Source organism: Corapipo altera, unplaced genomic scaffold (assembly GCF_003945725.1).
Source record: "Corapipo altera isolate COAL_440 unplaced genomic scaffold, ASM394572v1 165, whole genome shotgun sequence".
NCBI classification, from domain to species: Eukaryota; Metazoa; Chordata; class Aves; order Passeriformes; family Pipridae; genus Corapipo; species Corapipo altera.
This window is the reverse complement of record NW_020884954.1, coordinates 684156-702375: the sequence shown is the minus strand read 5'-3', so window position 1 is coordinate 702375 and position 18220 is coordinate 684156. Positions and strand designations below refer to the sequence as shown.

The 18220-nt window shown below is 44.4% G+C and overlaps 1 protein-coding gene across 3 annotated transcripts in view; it reads right to left on the bottom strand.

Moving 5' to 3' along the window:
• Nucleotides 1-18220, bottom strand: part of PTGFRN (prostaglandin F2 receptor inhibitor) — a 67917-nt gene that overhangs the window by 23914 nt on the left and 25783 nt on the right. For 2 of the 3 annotated variants that reach the window (XM_027663610.1, XM_027663611.1), the window contains exons 2-5: nt 15533-15898; nt 14275-14694; nt 10195-10578; nt 6739-7164 (exon numbers count right to left, since the gene is read on the bottom strand). In XM_027663610.1, the coding sequence (XP_027519411.1) occupies nt 6739-7164; nt 10195-10578; nt 14275-14694; nt 15533-15898 (1596 nt within the window). Of the gene's footprint in view, nt 1-6738; nt 7165-10194; nt 10579-14274; nt 14695-15532; nt 15899-18220 lie in introns of those variants that run through there. The other variant, XM_027663612.1, reaches the window with a different exon arrangement.

Below are 18220 nucleotides of genomic sequence, written 5' to 3'. Positions count from 1 at the left end.
TTCAGCACACACACACACACACGAGTACACAACAGTTTGGGTCAGGAGGCAAGAATTCAAATAAACACCAGATACGGAACAGATAATGCAGTACACGGGTCACAGTGTGAAAGGACCTCCAGGATTGTTTTATTCATGAGCCAAGATATTAGACAAGATTCAGAGCCTCAGTTTTACACCGGATCTGCAAGACCACCCTCAGTGACAGGGCACAAGGACACTGTTGAGGTACTCACGACCAGTGACAGAAGCTGCCACTGACTGAATTAGCAGCATTTAGTGTAGCATCCTTTATTTCCCTTGAAAATCCACCCTAACAGCAATCCAGACACATTCAGTTGAAAACACATGACAGAAGTCGGTGATAACAGAAGTCTCCATCCCCAGAATCCCTATACACACAACTCCACGTTGAAAGAGTTAGGTACACCTCTGCCTCCACGTTTCATTCTTCTCCCCCCCACACCCCACTCACTGCTTCTCATGTGCACAAACCTACCAGAAGCCTTGACATTTACCAATGGCCCATTTGACATCCAAGAATGCCAGCACCACTTACTGCTCAGTTTCCTCCTATTTCTTCTCCATTCTCTGTTGGCTCCTCCATCCCAAGAATCCCTTAATTACAGGGTTTGGGATAATTATACATCTACAAGTACAGCCCCAAGACACACAAAATATAAGCTCACAGTGAGAAACTGAGAAAATGAGGAGTGACTCAAATCAGAATCAGATAAAAGGAAAGGGAGTTGCTGATTTCCTGGCATTGTGATGAAGAGACACCCTGCACATCCAGACTCTTCCTAAGGAAGGGAGGGCTGGGACAGAACACACAGAAGTACCAGTATTGGAAAAATACAGCCAATCCAACTCTCTGGACTTACTTTGCTGCTCTCTACTCCCCTTTCCTCCTTTTTAAAAAAAAAAACAAGTGCAGACCCGTTAAAAAACTACACAGATCACCTTTATGCAAGGTGAAACTTCTCGGGAAAAGGGAAATAAGCAACGGTGAGATTGTAACACATTTCCCAAAACTGAACTAAATGCGGTAATATTTATGTCCTCCCCACAAGAGCAACAAGATACTTGTCAAGATTACATTTTGCAGTGTTTTGCCTTCAAGCAGCAGTTTTCACAATGAGTAAACACAGCCCACAAGATGAGAAACCCGGTATGACAACTTTAAATCAGCACTGTATAAAGCAGATCACAGTGCAAAGCCATATAAAGAAACAGCAGGAGCGGCGAAGGCTGAGATGCTTCTGGTGGTCTAGCTGAGCACAGAATTACTTGATACTCCACACCAAAACCCCCCTCACACTTCCACCCACTAAGCAAGTGATAAGACAAGAGTTGCACATTTAGGCACTTGGGGTACAATCACAATTGCAGTTGTACAGAGTCATTCTACACTTCCTTGTGAGAGAACTCATATATATATATATATGAATCTAGACTTCAAATCCATTTTTTCCTCGTTCTGTGTCCATGAGATTCTGATATTACTTTCTTCATAAGGCTGCAGCATTTAGGAGACCAGCAAAGACCAGCTTCTCACCTATTTTAGGAATATAGAAAATTACACTTCTCCCCAAAAGCAGAAGCACAAACAGCCAGCCATACTCCTCCGGCACATAGTGTTGCTTTCCAGGCCTTATGAGGAGGTCGTGGGCAAAAAAAATCCCTCCTGAGGTAAACGTTCTTTACATTGTTGACCTTCATGTCAGAGCACTGGGTCCCAGATACCAGAAAAGAAATCTTGCAATTGGTCTCTCATATGTGTGTTTAAGACAAAATACCTTCACGTGTTCAGAGCGGTACAGATACAGCCGAGATAACTCTCCCTACTACCTGGGCTTCAAATGCCTTCACTATTCCCTAAACCACAGGTCAGGCAGCAGTACAAATGGCAGTGTCTTGGTCTCTTCAAGGATAGAGCAAATTTGTTCCTAGACATTCTTCCTCGTCTTTCCATTTGAGGGCAACAGCAAGTGCTTTTACCAAGTATTTCTGCTGAAGAAAAAGAAGAAAGGAGTGGTGGCAGCATGAGACAGCAGAAGTGCAATCTGCAGAGTTTGTGGAGGAGAACATCTGAGGCCCAGAGATGAAGCTGAAGAACAGTGGTAGAATTCAAAAGGTTTAGAAATTAGGATGCTGAACGTAGAACAAGGAGATGTGCTCTTATGAAAGCCCTTTCAAAGGATTTTTCTGCCTTTTAAAACTGCCGAGATCCCTAGGCTGGATGAACACAGAAGGCAGAGGCATCTCCTCGTATATCAGACCACAAGAAATGCAGACCAGAATAGAGAAGGGGACACAAAAACCAGCACATACAGGTGGTGAATGTTTCTTAGTGCAAGAAAGTAGGGAAAAAAAAAAATAAAATCAAAGGAACATTTCTAAATATGCAAAAATTTTAGAGACCTGCATATGTAGGCAACAACAACCAAAAAACAACGCCCCACATCCTCTCAACTGGAAAAGCCTGGATCGCGATTCCTAAGTGTGATTCTGTGCCAAAATTGTTCTTCAGTAGGAGCAGACAAAGTGTAATTAGCACTCCTTCACACACACCCCCTAGAAAACCATGTAGTTGTCTCTGGAAGAGTGCACATTATGAGTTAGAGGGCAGACCAAAGACTTGGCATGTAGCTTAGGAATAACAGTAATATGAACGGAAAATTAAGTGGGAAAGGAAAGTTTCTCCGTGTTTCCTATGTTAACAGAAATTACTCATCACATCTTATAGCATAAGATGGGCCAGAGAGGTCAAACCAACATTTTCTTCCAAGAACTACAGCCTGAGGTCTCATTTCACAATCTTTTGGGAATTGCCAATGCAGCAAAGTCTGTCTTGACCGCTACTCCACACTCTTGTCTCTCTGCACACATGCCTGCAACCCCACGTGGAGTCTCATCTTCTTGTAAAGCTCCATGAATGAAAAGCACCATAAAACACACCCTGGACACTCGTACACAGGAGGCTACAATCTGCAGAGTTTGTGTTGGAAAGTGGTAGGGGAAGAGATCCTAAGTAAACCATACCCAAAGCTTATAACCCATTTGGGAACTACTCCAAGACAGAAGGCTAGCAGCAGAAGAAATCCTAGCCAAATGACTCAAATAAAATTCGAGTAAACTGTACTTTGGAGCCTGGCAGTGCAACCTTCTGCCTTCCATCACTGGCCAGTCCAAGTGGTTAAGCCACTCTATAATTCTCCTGTTGCTCTTCTACCACAAAGTGCATGCTCAGCTTCAAGAGCCCTTCCTTCCAGAAAGAGTTTTCACCAAATCTAAGCCAGTCAAACTTCTAGAGAAGCCTAACAGCTACAAGAACAAGGAGACTTTAAAAAACAGCACCTTCCCTGCACTCCACTGACTCCACTTGGAAGAGCAGAATGATGGCCCTGGCTAACAGTAACCTCAGAGCCTAATGGCGCTACTTGAGGCTGCTGACAAGACATCTCAATATTCATAAAGGCTTCTTCATCCCCCAGTGCACTAACTAGATTGCAAGCACGGGGAATGCAGCAGACATTAAGGTAATGACAGCTGTGCCTGCGTAGGAGGAGGTGGCTGTACAGCACCCCGAGGTACAATTGTGGCCCCAGCAGCTCCGATACCAAGAGTGCTGGAAGTGTGACAGGCACACAGAGCCTGCACTACAGCGTGACACGTGTACACACCACACAGGGCTCTCCCCACTGCTGCACACCAGCCCCCCCTCACTGTCCTGCTCCCCACACACAGCCGGGCAGGAGGAGCCCAGCCAGCCCTGACTGGGGGGGGGTGGTTCGCCAAACCTAAGGCACTTTCTCCTTCCTACACCCAAAGTGTCACATGCACCCAGCAGCGTGGTGCCATGGCACTGGGAATTTCTTGGCTCAGGAGGAACTGCCTGTCTGTATTGCACAGTGCCTATTGTACATCAGCAGTGATAAAGAGAAGTGGGTGGCAGAAATATTATCTGTTCTCTGTTTGCAGGACTGTCTGGAAGATTAAGATGCCCTTGCTCCCAATTAAGTGTGATGGGAGGGCCTGGGCAAACATTTAGGACAAGTAACGTTATGTTAAATATAATTATTTCGTAAATTAAAGACAGGAGTATTAACAAAACCCCAAATAATAGCACCTTTGGGATTTGGAATTTCAATTAAAAGATAATGTTCTCTTTTGCAAAGTACTCCATGCAGATCCAAAGTTGACAACACTGGTTTAGGAAAAAAGCATTGATTTCACATTCCACTGCAAACAGTAGCTGTGTTTTAAATGTAGGCAGTACTCACAATCAAATTAATAAATAAAATTATCTTTTAAACTGTCAGACTTTTTCTGATTTGAACATAATTTACAGAGCCAGTCAAAAAGGTTTCTTCCCTTCCTTTACCCCTTTTACTGATTGGAATTTGTACTCTAAATAGCAAAAAATAAGAATACAACTGATGTGTTTCATTTCTGAGGTGAGAAAGACACTTTCTTTGTCACCTTGGCAGGGGAGAAGTGGAAGAGGGGAAGAAACATATCAGGTAGACTATGTCAAAAGCAAGGGTGATCTATGATAGCAATTGGCTGCATTTGCAAAGCTGAGTAAGCAGAAAGACACGTGAGCACTATTGGTCCCCACAGAACAAAACAGAAAACAAAGACAATAAAACCCCAAGTTAAAATGGGCAAACATACGAAAACAAAAAAGGATTTTTGACATCTTTGCATGATGTTTACATTTCAAGCAAAGGCTTCTTTATCCCCAATCAGCCTCTGTGCTGATTGGCCCACAGACACATCATAAAAACCATTTCTCCTTTCTCAAGAGCTCAGAACAACCTTTTTCAAAGTGGGATTTCTCCAAAGTCCTCCCCCCTCCTCGAGTTCTGCTCTAAAGTTAACGCAGAAGATGCAAGTAATGAAATAAATGGAAGAAAAGCCTTTATGTAGGCATAAGCTATCCTTCCTATGCCCGGGAAAAGGCAAAGTTCTGTTCTCTCCTTAGGCAAACATGTGAGAGCCTGGCTGCTGGCTTTTATAAGCACTGGGAGCAGTTAGGGACTCAAATCACCAGAGATACTTGTCAAAACAACAGTCAGAGAGCAGAGGCAGCAGCAGATTAACTCCTTCATAGTTGCTGGCTACAGCACTGGGCTCACAGCCGAGTGTGAAGCTCACAGGAACAGGGCATGGCAAGGGACAGGGCACACAGAGGGAGGCATCTGGGGCTACACTGCTGAAGGGGGTGGAAGGGAAGAAGGAGAAATCCAGCCTATATATTACCCTCCCCACATTATATACACATGACATGCTTTTTCAGGAGGAGAACATTTTTGTAGGAGAGCTCACTTTCACATAATAAATCCCCCAATGCCAAGTTTTGCCAGCAAAACGTACTTTTCAGTGCAGGGCCTATAACGTTTACATTTGTGCTGCAAAATTAGCAGAGTTTTTTTGGAATAAAACCAGAAACACGGGAATGTTCACACCTGTCACGGTTTGTTTTCCCTCAGAAATGTCAACACAGGCTGAGACTTTTCAACTCCAGCTGGTCTCTGGCTGCTCCAAAGGCAACGATCCATTACACATGCATGCACGTACACACACACTCCGTGGTGTGGCATAACACTGAACTAATTGTGACCAGCATTCAGCATTAATGAGAGATCTCATTCCTACTGGAGAAGCCAGCTTCAGGGAAGAAAAAAAAAAAAAAAATGACCTTTTCCTGGACCACATGTTTGGTCTGGGCATACAGGGAGCACTGAGCAGGCAGCCCACCATTTCCCTCTCCACTGAAGCAGAGTCACAGCAGAAGGTCTCCAGTTTGCTGCTCAGGGATTATCCCTAAACAACTTTAAAATTATTTCAAACTGCTTGTCTCTGAAATATGGTTCTCTGCCTGTGGATGCCTAAGCTAGGCTGTTAAACAAATCTATCAAGATAAGCACAGATTTTTGCCAAAGACGTTACATCCTAGGTTATCCTAGTCCTTCTGATCCTATCCAGCAGACCTCTCCTGCGTGACTTCACATGGTATCACTCTACAGGACATCCAGGATACACAGGCCCATTTTAAACGAGCATTAAGAAATTCAGGTAATTATTAAGCTTCTAAAAAATGTTCCCAGAGGCAGTTACTGACCAGAGCTAGTTCACTTCTACCTCAGAAAGGCCCAGATCCAAGCAAGCCACTGAATTACTTTGCTCTGCTACTTTCTTATTTTTTGATACTCTGATAGCACTACACCCATGAACTCCCTCACAAGTGCCCTCTAAACATGGGCTTGTAGGAGAGAAAAGCAAAACCACAACTCTCAAACTGGCAGACACAGAAGACAAAGTGACATTCCTCTTTTCACCTCAATACAACCCTGTTGTTAGCAGCAAGATACACCCTAAAGAGATCAAAATTCTCCAAGCCATGAAGGGGACAATGACCACAGCAACACTGCTGGATGCCATCCCTGCCACTTCCAGCCCAGCTCCTGGACGTCTCAGCAGGTTGATGGATGTATCTCTTCTTTGTAGTTCCCCTCCAAACTGTTGCATAAAACTGGTGAACGCTGTGTAGTTACTTCCCTCCACAAATCAGAGGCCTTTACACAAGGTGACAGTGGGTTTTTTTCATTTTCATAACACAAAACACCATTTCCAAAGCCCATTAGCAGGCCTTCTGGCTGACAAGCTTACTCAGGAGAAAACTACCTCAAGCCACCCAGATCTTTCGTCGAATTGGTGCAAAGTCCCTACCTTGTGTAGCCCAGAAAACGTTGACAGGCGCAGAAGTCACATCTTTGCTCTTTACCCAGCTGTTGTTGCGGTGCCTGCTCCAGGCAGAGACGACACAGAAGTAATCCCCTCTGTCGCTCTCGGAAGTCCACTGGATTCGCAAACTGAAGGTGTCGGCAGACTTTTTGGAGAAGATGATTTCCCCGTTCTGAATCCGCTCTCTGCTCCTGTCCCCAGGCAGCAGAGTCCAGTCCGCGTCCATCGTGGCCAGGAGTTCATCTGCCACCACGTCGTCGCTGCGCAGGCGCTGCCTGTAGTACCAGGAAACCGCGAAGCGGAGGTTTGCCTCGGTGTCCTGCGCGTTCGTGATCCTGCAGTGGAGCTCTGTGGGGTCATCTGAAAACTTGGGTGTTTTAGACGCGTTCAGGAACACGTCGTAGTCTGGCTCTGCAGGAGAAGAAACCCGGGGAGGGGGGGGGAAAAAAAAAAAAAAGAAGTTAGAAGCTACAAGCAGAACGGAGAAAATGCTAGAACTTATTAAAAGTTATTGTTATTTCTGACATCCGGTCAGAAGCACCTGAGATAGAAGCCAAGTGCCAGAATACACATTTTTCTTACAAGACCTGGGAACCTGGACTATGGTTCTCAGACATTCACTGGCCTCACACAGGTATCCCCAGGCCTGAATTTCCAAACAAGACCTTCCGTTTCATATGTCTAGTCAGAGCACCTCAGAAAAATCAAGACTAATGGATCTTGCTGAGCAAGAAAATTCCCCCCTTTAGGCCTGGCCCCAAGAACCCACCACGATGGGCTCAGGTTCAACACAGCCAGACACTTTTTGCACCTCTTCAAATGCCTGGGGCAGCCTGCAGCATGACACAGGTTATCCTCCAGCTTTGGACTAACCAGAGACATCCCATTTTCCCAGTATCTCTTCAGGATAAGAGGCCATTTTCCCATCATGAATTGCTTTCTTTTCCACACTTAACCATCCCATCGTGTCTCTACGCTACAGTTTAGGAAAGTTAAAATACCACCCCAAAGACACCCATCTTACCCACCCAGACACCAAAACCAAGGGACGTGGGTAACACTGGCCACAGGCAGCACCAACAGCAGTGCACAGTGAATTTCAGTGGTCAGCATAATAAATACTACATAGGTCAATAAATACTAACTAGGTTAAGAGTCAAAGACATGTGGATCAGAAAAGCTTCACAGGCTGAATAGAGGAGTATGTGCTGTACAGCTCTAAGGCTGGAATATCTCACGCTTGAAAATGAGTGCCTGAAATTCACGGGTTAAGAATGGGGCTGTTGCATTTAAATCTGAAATAGCTGGCTGTCCAAAGCCTACAAGCGATAAGGGAGCCGCATGACTATTTTCTCTCAGACTACAGAGATAGTAAAGGAAAAAGATTATAGCAAGAACCTCACACCACAAAGGAAATACATATTTATTTACTAGTATTAGAATATTTTTGTCTTGCTGTCTACTATAATTCAGAAAAATGACTAGCTTTCCGACTGTTCGGTCAATACCCATCACGAGGCTTCTACATTGTAACTGTATTCAGCGCTCTGTATTTATTTCCTGCTTTTATGTTTTTCTTGGCATTTTGCCCTCCCAGAAACAATTAACCGAAGCTATAATTGGGACAGAGAAGGCAATCCAAGGCTAAAACTTAGGCTTAGCTTACCAGTGAGCCAAGATAATAAAGCATCTTAATAGAACTGCTGTGCAAACTGTTGTGTGCATGTGCACTTATGGACTTCAGATGCAAAAGATAAAGACAATTGTAGCCAGCAAGCTGGGCTGCTGCTACGTCAGCTTGCAGAAAAGATCTCTCACTAGTAAGTGTTATGCATGCAGTGTCCTTGCATTTAGCAAGAACAAGGGCATCCACACACACCAGACCCCAGAGAACCTGGTGATACTGATGGTGAGTTTCCGTGGCATTAGGCAACACAAAAGCATAAAAGTACTGCTCCCCTAAGTCTGTAGTATCTACTACCTGTGAATGGGTGGAGATTTCTGCACATTTTCTGCACAAGTAAGGCAAAAGAAAAAGAAAATGCACAGAATTCTTCTGCAGGCAAAGCACAGGTTATTAACAGAGGCCAAAACCCATGTCTGGTGTAAGTTCCCATAGATCCTACAGCTACACTACTCTTCCTTTCTCATTCAAAAGAGACCAGTTTACTCCAGGGCCTCATGATATATTGCTCACACTCCGCAATTCTCTTATCTTTCCCCCTTGCCTCCCCTCCCCCCTCCAAAAAGAAGGCATTCAAGGCCAACTGATTTTCACAGCAACAAAGACTATGAAAGCACAAACTCTTCTCTAGACAGGAACACGAGAAGGAGAAAGCTGCAAGAAACTCGAGTTCTTAGAAAACCCCTTCAGGTTTGTTTTATTTGCGGGCAGGGGAAGGACCGCCAAGAGGAGAGTTTTCCCTTTGACAGCACCACTCCAGATAGGCGCTGCACACCCTGACAGACACTCAAACAGAGGATTTAGAAAGAATAAAAGGTTGCCTGGATAAACCTCATTCCTCCACTCTGTCAGCTGTCAAAGAACAGCCTCACTGACAGTTCAACGACTTAATACTCCAGCAGCTCTTAACTTCCATTAAAGAGGAGGAGCCTGTGAATTCTGGATGCAGACGAAAACCTCGATTGCCGAAAATTTATTCTACTTTCTCTTTCCCTAGCAACCAAACATCTGCTGAAGAGCAGATTTTATTCTCTCCTGTTCCCAAATAACGCCAAATTGGAATGGAAGGAGTAAGGAATAGTCCTACAGGTACAGGCACTACGAGAGAATACACGAGCACGCAGTGCACCTGTACACGCATGAACACGCATGCAAATGGGGGAAGGGGGGGAACTCTCACTAGTTGAATGTGCAATTTGAATGGCTGAATGAGGACAGGAAATGAAGACATTCATCACTGGTGCACTTTAGCACACATTACAAGTGTACTTGGAAACAGCCACGGCTCAACTGCTCTGCACAATGCTAAAATGCAACATTTAAAGTCATTGTCGCTGGGATTTAACCTTATGGCACAGCTATTTATTGCTGAAAAACAGGCTCTCTATATGCTGGCCTCATTCAGTACTTTTATGTTGGAGGAGCTCTGCCTTTGTAACTGGACAGTGCCACCAGTTTCTCATGACAAGAGGATCTGAAAGGGTACATTGAGAGGGTTTGGGCCTGGATACTTGCATCCAGTCAAAGCTGGGAACAGACACCAAGTACTACAGCTCTGCCAGTTCTGCCCTCAGTTCACATCTAGGTGAGAAATATATCTATTTTATGTGAGAGAGAAAGTCACTCTACATATAGATTATAGATGCAAAGAGAGAAACTTGTGCAGGAGAGATTCCTCAAGGTCCTCTCCCTTTTCTGATGGGACCAAGGGTTGAGTGGCAACATTACCCATGAAGTCTGCAAGCAGAATCACTCACCTAATGCTGTCACCACCACACTGACTGGTGCAGACGTCCTCTCCACCACCTTGTGCCAGCTCCCATTGTGCAGGGGTATCCAGATAGCTGCTTCACAGAAGTAGTAGCCAGAGTCTTCCACGTCCACATCCCGCACCAACAGGCGATAGGAGTTCCTGTCTACGTGGCTCAGGCTGATCAGAGTTGAATCACTGACAACAGAATCATGGTCCATGCTCAGCAAAAGCTGAGCATCCGCCAAGGTATCATCAGGTGATGCAGAAAAATACCACATCACCTCCGCCTGGAAAATACCACTCCTGTCTGTTGTGATGTTGCACGTAAGATCCAGGGAGTCTCTCTCAGTCACAGACACATTGCTTGTTGAGATGACCACATCTAGAGCTTAGAAATAGAGACACAAAAATTCAAACAGAAAATACTTTTTTATTCGTTATTTGTAATAAAAGGAATCCACTGTAAGTTATTCAGGACTTCACATTCTATAACAGGAGCTTCTGAAGCAGCTCAGTAGCCCTACCTTCAAATGCCTGTTGGACATTGAACCAAGTGATCTATTACAATGGAAATACATATTATCAGTCAAGCAAGGCGTGTGTGATGAGGGCAGGGAAGAGAAAGGGAGGGAGAACAGCATTTCTGCAGCTCAACAGCAAATGGTCAATGAAGGCTTTGTCGCAGTCACAGACCACATGTCACCTTCACACAGTAGGAAAAGGTGTACAGGATTTTCCATTCCCACAGGAGGGTCAAAGTGTTTGGGAACTATCTCTCAGAAGAGGAAGCATACCCAGAAATCACTAGGACTACATGAGAATTCAGCTTGTTTTCTGATGACATGTTTTTGAGCTCCTCTAACAGAACAGATTTAGATGAGAAGCAGCGATGGCCACATGCTGGAGTCCTGACTGACCTCAGGTGTGTTGCAGGAAAATGAAATGGAAGCAAACAGAAGGCAGCAGTAACTCCCTATACTCCTGACACCTCCACTTACTGCTCTGACAACACACACTGGGGACTTTAAAGCAACACCAACAGCCACTGAAAATACATTTAACAATCTCCTCCACTGGCTAGTGAATATTTTTAATATACACAGCACATATGGTCACAGTCAGCATTCAAACGGGACCTTCTGCATTCTGCAGCTTTCCACAGTTTTGTTAAAAGAAAACCACGGAAACACAGTGTCAAGGCCAGATGTAGAGAAGCTGGCCTTAGTTACTGGCAAGAGCTGAACCGGTAGCACTGTGTGTGTTCATTTGTAACACTCAGTGCAAACCATTCACCAAGTTACCTGCCTACCACATGTCTTCACTCGCTCATTCCCTCATTCCACGCTGCCTAAAGATTAGATCAGTGTCTCACTGCGGCACCGTTCCCACACTATGTAACACAGATGCCCTTAGAAATTTCCACTGAGGCCAGTTGTAGTAGTTTGGTCTAGGCCTTCCTTGGTGACCAGCTTGTAGCCAAGGAAGGGTCCAGATTTACCCAGTATTCCCTACGATTTTTACGTAAGCCAGACTATAAGAAGAAAGGAGGAAAGGCCTTCGCTCTCTTTCCTTCCGGCAGCTTGGAGGGGCAGGTTCCCTGCTGTTGAGTCTGTCCTGTTGGGGAGCGAGGCCTGGTGAGGCCTTGTCGACCCTGGGAGATGGAGGTTGCTGGCGATCGTCCCGGAGTGACTCTCGGTTGTCCCAAGGACAGTAGTGAGATATTTCTTTGCTAACTCTTTTAGTTGCTAGATATTGGGTTACTAATAGATATACATATTTTTTTTATTTTGGTTTTGTTCCTTTTTCCCTTCCCCCTTCCCTTTCCCTTGTGAAATTGTATATATATTTCAATTGTATATAACTGTAATGTAAGTGTAAATATATTTATATATATATATTGCTATAGCTATCTCTCTTGTTTTAGTTTTTCTTGGTTGTTTTTCTTCCTCTTCTCCCTGAGGTTTGGGGGCGGAGGGGGGACACTTCTTGTGGTAAGGTTTGGAGACTTGGCAGGGAGCCAGCTTCAAACCATATCACCAGTAGACAGGGCTGCTACAGCACTGAGCAGTGGTTCTTCTCAACACACCTACAACCAAGACCATGAATAAGAACACAGACACATGCTTTATACAGCCAGCTATGTCTCTGTTGCAGTTTGATGACCTCTGTGTAAAACCATGTTCTCCTACATAATAGTTACCCATCTGTTAAAACGTCCTAGGATTACCACCTGGAATGAGAGACAACATGTAAAGGTTAGAGTCAAACTGAGCAGTCAGAACTGTATTGCCAGTAAAACCAAGCAACGCTCATCTCACCCCTCACCACCTGATAACACAGAGCAGTCCAACTGAACAGAGGGTAGCAAGCCCCACCTGAGTGGTAAACAAAGTCCAGATGAATATCTCACTGGGACTTGCCTCACTGTCTTATCATGGGGATTGGAATCAGTAGGAAAGCCTAGCTAATTTAACAGACTAATAACCAGAATATAAAATAAGATTCATCTGCAAGGTTAAGAGCAGTGTTTCTCCAAGGAACGTTTCTTCTTCATGAAATAGTGATGGGCATTCAGAATCTGGCAGAATATGTACACAGAGGGACTTGGAGAGAGTTTACCCACAGGTATATAACCATTTACAACTCAAGTTCATTTCAGCATGCAAGTGCAGAGATTTCGGATGTCAGCACAAGATTCTCTCCAAGTCCTGCTACAGGATGTTTATACAACATTTTGCTGGAGAATAACCTATCCCATTTAGCACAACTTTGAAAAAGACTTCACACCCCTAACAAAGTGCCAATGCTGTCGATGACTAAGCTAAAAGTGAAAGCAAAAAAACCTCTTAAAAACAAACCACAAAACAAACAAAACTTCCCACAAACAAACAAAACCACACACCCAAACCACAAAAAAAAAAAACTATAACACTACTGGTCCTGGTCACCCCTCACCCTCTTTTCAGCCACTCATTAAACCCCACCTGCTTAAACCAAATTCTCCAAAAGTGTGACAACACATTGAATTACACCTCTTAATTAGGCAAATCCTGCCTCAGCAGAGAGCACCTGAAAGCTTTACTGTGCAACAGACACCCTGAAAAAGAGGGGGCAGATTGATCCCATCACATTTCACAGGCTAAGTACCACCAGGATACTAAAACTACATCCAAATGAGCTAGTCAAAAAAATCCCAGAGTTTTGGGTTCTCCCTATAGTGATTAAAGGATTACAAAAATTAAAATATACCCTTACTGTCTGAATACCTCTAAAACACCATGATAATCTCATATTTCTGAGGGAACATCATTGCCTGTTTTTCCACCTATTGAGTGATAAGATGCATCACCCCCGCTCTCCCTCCTCAAACTAGCAGTGATAATGCTAATGCAATTAAGTGCTTAGTGCATCTAGTCCTGAAATCTATATGGGCAGGGATATCTGGATATCCTCAGCACAGCACTGTATGTATTTTTGTCTCCTTAGTCAAGCATGCAATGTTGTGTTTAACAGAACCATTATTGTCCTAGACCCCTGCCAACACAGTAGAGCAATCAGACCAGTGATCCAGTGTCAGTGACAAAAATCATTGAATAATTTGTCCTGTTAAATTATCACTGCCTTCCTCCTTTTTCTTGATATGCCATTTTAATAAACAACATACAGAAGAGCTTCACACTTATCACTGAATCACAAGCCACATTCACAGGGGAAGTGCAGTTGCTTAGTGCTAGGGGGCAACCCTATATTAAGAAGAGAGCAGAGAAAAGGTTTGGTGTGCTCAGCGATTAAAGACAATGCCTATTTAAGAAATATTAAAATCAGGAGCCATCTAAAGCGAACTAAGGATGAAGTAAAATTTTGGCCTAGACATCTAAGAGGTTCCAGGCAATCCTTCCGCGCCATCAATCCCCTCTTGCCCCCCAAAATAAAAGCTAGAAAAATCACGCCAAACATTTTCTGTTGACTCAGACAGCCCTCTGGCTTCTCCTGGAATGTATCCTCACTTCCTCCAGCTCGGCCAGTTTCTGCTCTCGAAGCGTCACACAGAGCTGCAGTGCCCCGGCCCATCAGTAACACTCACCCGTCCGCTGGATGGACACACTCGCTACCTCCACGCTCTTCTCCTGGATCCTCTGCCACGAGCCATCGGCCCCTCTCACCCACTCGCTCACAAGACACCTGTAGGCCCCCCCGTCCGCCGAGGACGCCTGGGACACGGACAGCCGGTACGTGTCGTTGGCTCCCGTGTCCAGGCGGATATCTCCACTGCGGTACCGCTCCTCGTAGCCGGGGCCCGGCTGGAACTTGCCCTCATGAGTCAAAGACAGGATGTCCCGCCAAGCTGATCCACTTTTGATCTGCCAGGTGACGTGCAGGTGAGTGTGCTCCGGAGAGGTGGTAACTGCCGAGCAGCGCAGCCTGAAGGAGTCCCCCTCAGACAGGCGGAGCGGCATCGAGGAACGTCCTTTTGAGCCGCTCACGGACAAGCCGTCGGAAATCACTGTTTAAAAAGAAGAATGAAAGACCAAAAAACACAAGCATCATAACACAGAAGCAAGAAGAGAACACCCACACTGACCTGTTAAGACATGAGGTAGTAAAACTACCACCGAGCAACACCCGGACAATCATTTCTTCTTCCACACACAAATATACTCCGGGAACAAGGAAATTCAGCTGAAAAACCGTTAAAGGAAGTTCTCTGCTTTAAACAAGCCAAGACAAGAATTCATTTATCCTTCCCCTCGCTTCAGTTTCTCATCCAAATATCATTCTGTCTATTCCTGTCCAGAATCGTCTTGATGGGAGTAAAAGATAAGACATTGGGGGAAAAAAATAGTCTCTCAATTTATTACTGAAGAGCCCTAAATAAGAGAGCAAGGATAGGGTGTGACCGTAGTATCAGCACTCTAAAGGGCAAAAGGAAGATTATCTTTTTCATACAGAAAGATCCCTAAATGACACTTAAAGTGAGAGAAAAGAAAGATAGTCTGTGGTTTTTACCTAAAGTTAGCTTCTCTACACAAAGGTTTAGGGACATGAAATACTTGCAGACATCAGAAAACCCACTGCTTAGTGCTTTATTTACATATTTATTAGACAGAAAAAAAAGGAAAGTGGTGTTCATAGTAAACGCTCTCTTCACCTCAAATGCCTTTGTTATCATACTTCTCAATTTTCAGTTTTGGCTTTCGGAGAATTAAACAAGAACGAGAAGAAAAAAGAATTAAAAAAAAAATCACAGCGATCATAAACAACAGAAATTCAACATTCTTAAGGGTACATCTATAACCAATATCAAAACCAAATTTAAAGCACACCTCACTCTTCAGAAATACCTTTCACTTGGACCTCTGCATCATAATTTCCCTGAACGGTGGCATCAGTGCTGGGCGTGGAGCACTTGTATCTCCCTTGGTCAGCTGGTTGGATGTTTCTAATCACAAGTTCCACAGCATCGTTGCTGCTCCGTCTCAGTTTGATATCCCCGCGGCCCACGCGTTTTTGGTACTCCTCAGAGGTGAAGGTAGAATCCCAGGTACTCACTATCCGCACGAAGTCAGTGTCCCGGGAGAACTCCCAGTCAAAGTTCTGCTCACTGGGTCCATCATAGTCACTAACGCTGCAGGGGATCACCACCTCCGTGCCCACCACTCGAATCAGAGGACCTTTGGGCACTCTCACAATACGCCCTCTGCAGAAAGCTAGGCAGGGGAATGAAAAGAGAACACACAGTTAAAGAAATTACCAGGATAGACTTTAAAAAAAAAAAAAAATCTAATAAGGTTGGGCATCCCACTCCGCAGAAAGCTAGAACCAGTAAAGGCAATATTTCCCATTAAGATTTAATCTCACTGGAGCAGGAGCCCCTAAACACACCACTTTGAGTGTGGGCAATCTTGGTTTCGTTGCTTATATAATGCCACACTAGGCAACAAAACACTCAAGTAGAAAAAAATTATAAAGAATAAAAAAAGGAGAGAACTATCGTAGATCCAATGGGCAGCAGTATCTCTGCTACAAGGCAAGTGCTACCCAAGATGCTTAAACAACAATAAGTGATCTTCATTACTGCAATGAGGGCATAATCTAATCAGGAATTTTCATAAGACTTCTGCTGATAGCATTTGGAGGGTTTGAAACAGGAAACGCACTCTCCCCTAGTTTGAGGGTCATGAGAACTCTATGTTTTCCAAAAATGAGCATAGTCACTGCTGCTCTGAAGGGTCATGGCTTCTCTAACATAGGTGAGATTCTTTGCCTTCCAAACTGATTTAAAAGGAAGAATTGATTATAACAGACATGGTTTGGTTGAGCGGATTTCTGCAACCACACCTACTTCTAGCACACTTTTCTTCTTTGGTGAAAGCCCAGAACATGGGAGCATAAGCACATCAGGCTCCCTCCAAAGCAGAGGAGTGCTCAGACCATGTTTTCTGGGATTGTCTGCTTTGATTCATAATTCCAATCAGAGAAATCTCTTCAGAGATAAGTACTACCTAAACCTACCTAAATTTAGTCTCCAAATATGAGCAGCCTAGTGCATCCCACCAGCTCCATATCCATGGCAAAATATTTTAGTGTCCAGGTAGAACAGAAGCCAGAACACTGAAGGATAGTTCTTGACAAAACCAAGTAGATGTCTAGCAACATCAAAAGCCGTTAGACCAAAGGTTGATCTGGGATAGGCAAAGCCAAATTTAAACAAACAACCCCCCAGCAGAAAGTACAGCAACCCACAACAGCTCCAATTCACCAGCTACATTGGGAAAGCCATGAACACCAATATACTTGCTGAACTTTCCCCTTCTATCACTCTGCACATCTTCTTGCCCTAGATTAAGGCCCCACTCGCTGGCTTAGAACCATCATACCGACAGGTATCCCAGTGTGGTCAAAAGAGAGTCTTGTGGACAGAAACCACCCACTGGAGAGAGAACCTGTTATAAAGTGCAGCTTGTCCCTCCGGAGCAGCGTGGAGGAGGATGTGTTAAAGAATAAGATTTCTGTGGCCGTTTAAAAACTACACAAGCAGCTGTAGACACTGAGCACAACTACAAGAGAGAAAGGGTATTTTTACCCCCAGTTACAGTTCAGCAAACAGTTGAACCAAGAACTGACACTGCCTTTACCTCCCCAGTTTGTAACTCCTACCACGCTCTTTACTTTGCAGGCTGTTCACGTGTCCAGGCTCAGCCATAATAGTCCAATTTCCTCACTGCCACGACCTTCTGTATTTAACATCAGTACTTCATTAAACTTATTTGTAATGCAGACTGGGGTTAATCTCTTACCCCTTATATCCCTCCCAGAAGACTGTTATTATGTACCTGATTAAGTGATTGACTAGCCCTAATAAGGACTGGACTTCTCTTCACCATTCACATGAGCACTGGAGAGAAAAGCCTCCATTGCCAATGTACTGTTCCACAGCCAGATGTCTTCAAGGACATCTCTCCTAACCCAAGCACCACACAGCAAAATCATCAATACAGGAAAACAATCAACAAAAAACAAAGCAAGCAACAGCGCTCTGATATATATTTCCTCACAAAACCTTAAGTCGCATTCAATCCTTCAACTTATCCTCTTACAGAACATGGCAACATAGCAGCAGGTAAGCTTTAAAGCACTGCCTGACAGCCAAACCAGCTTCCAGCAGACCACTGTGGGAAGTCAGCTCAGGATCCTGACTGAGGGCACTCCTCAAACACTGACATCTCTCTAGAAAATACTCTCCTGTGACACTAAAACAAGCAGACAACACTGTTCTGCGTGTGTCCTCAGCTGCAGACCCACATACCGTGCACTGCACTAATCCAATCTAGAGGTGACAAAGGCATGACTAATGTGGCAAGGGCTGCACATTTGTGTTTGAGATTAGCACCGACAGCCCAGTTTCTCCTCTTCCAAGGTCACTAAAGACCCTCTGACACTAAATAAAGGTAGGGGATGATTAGCACCTTCCCAAGAAAAGGCAAGCCAAAGGGAAAGAGGAGCACACAGGGACTCCTCCCAGGATCTAT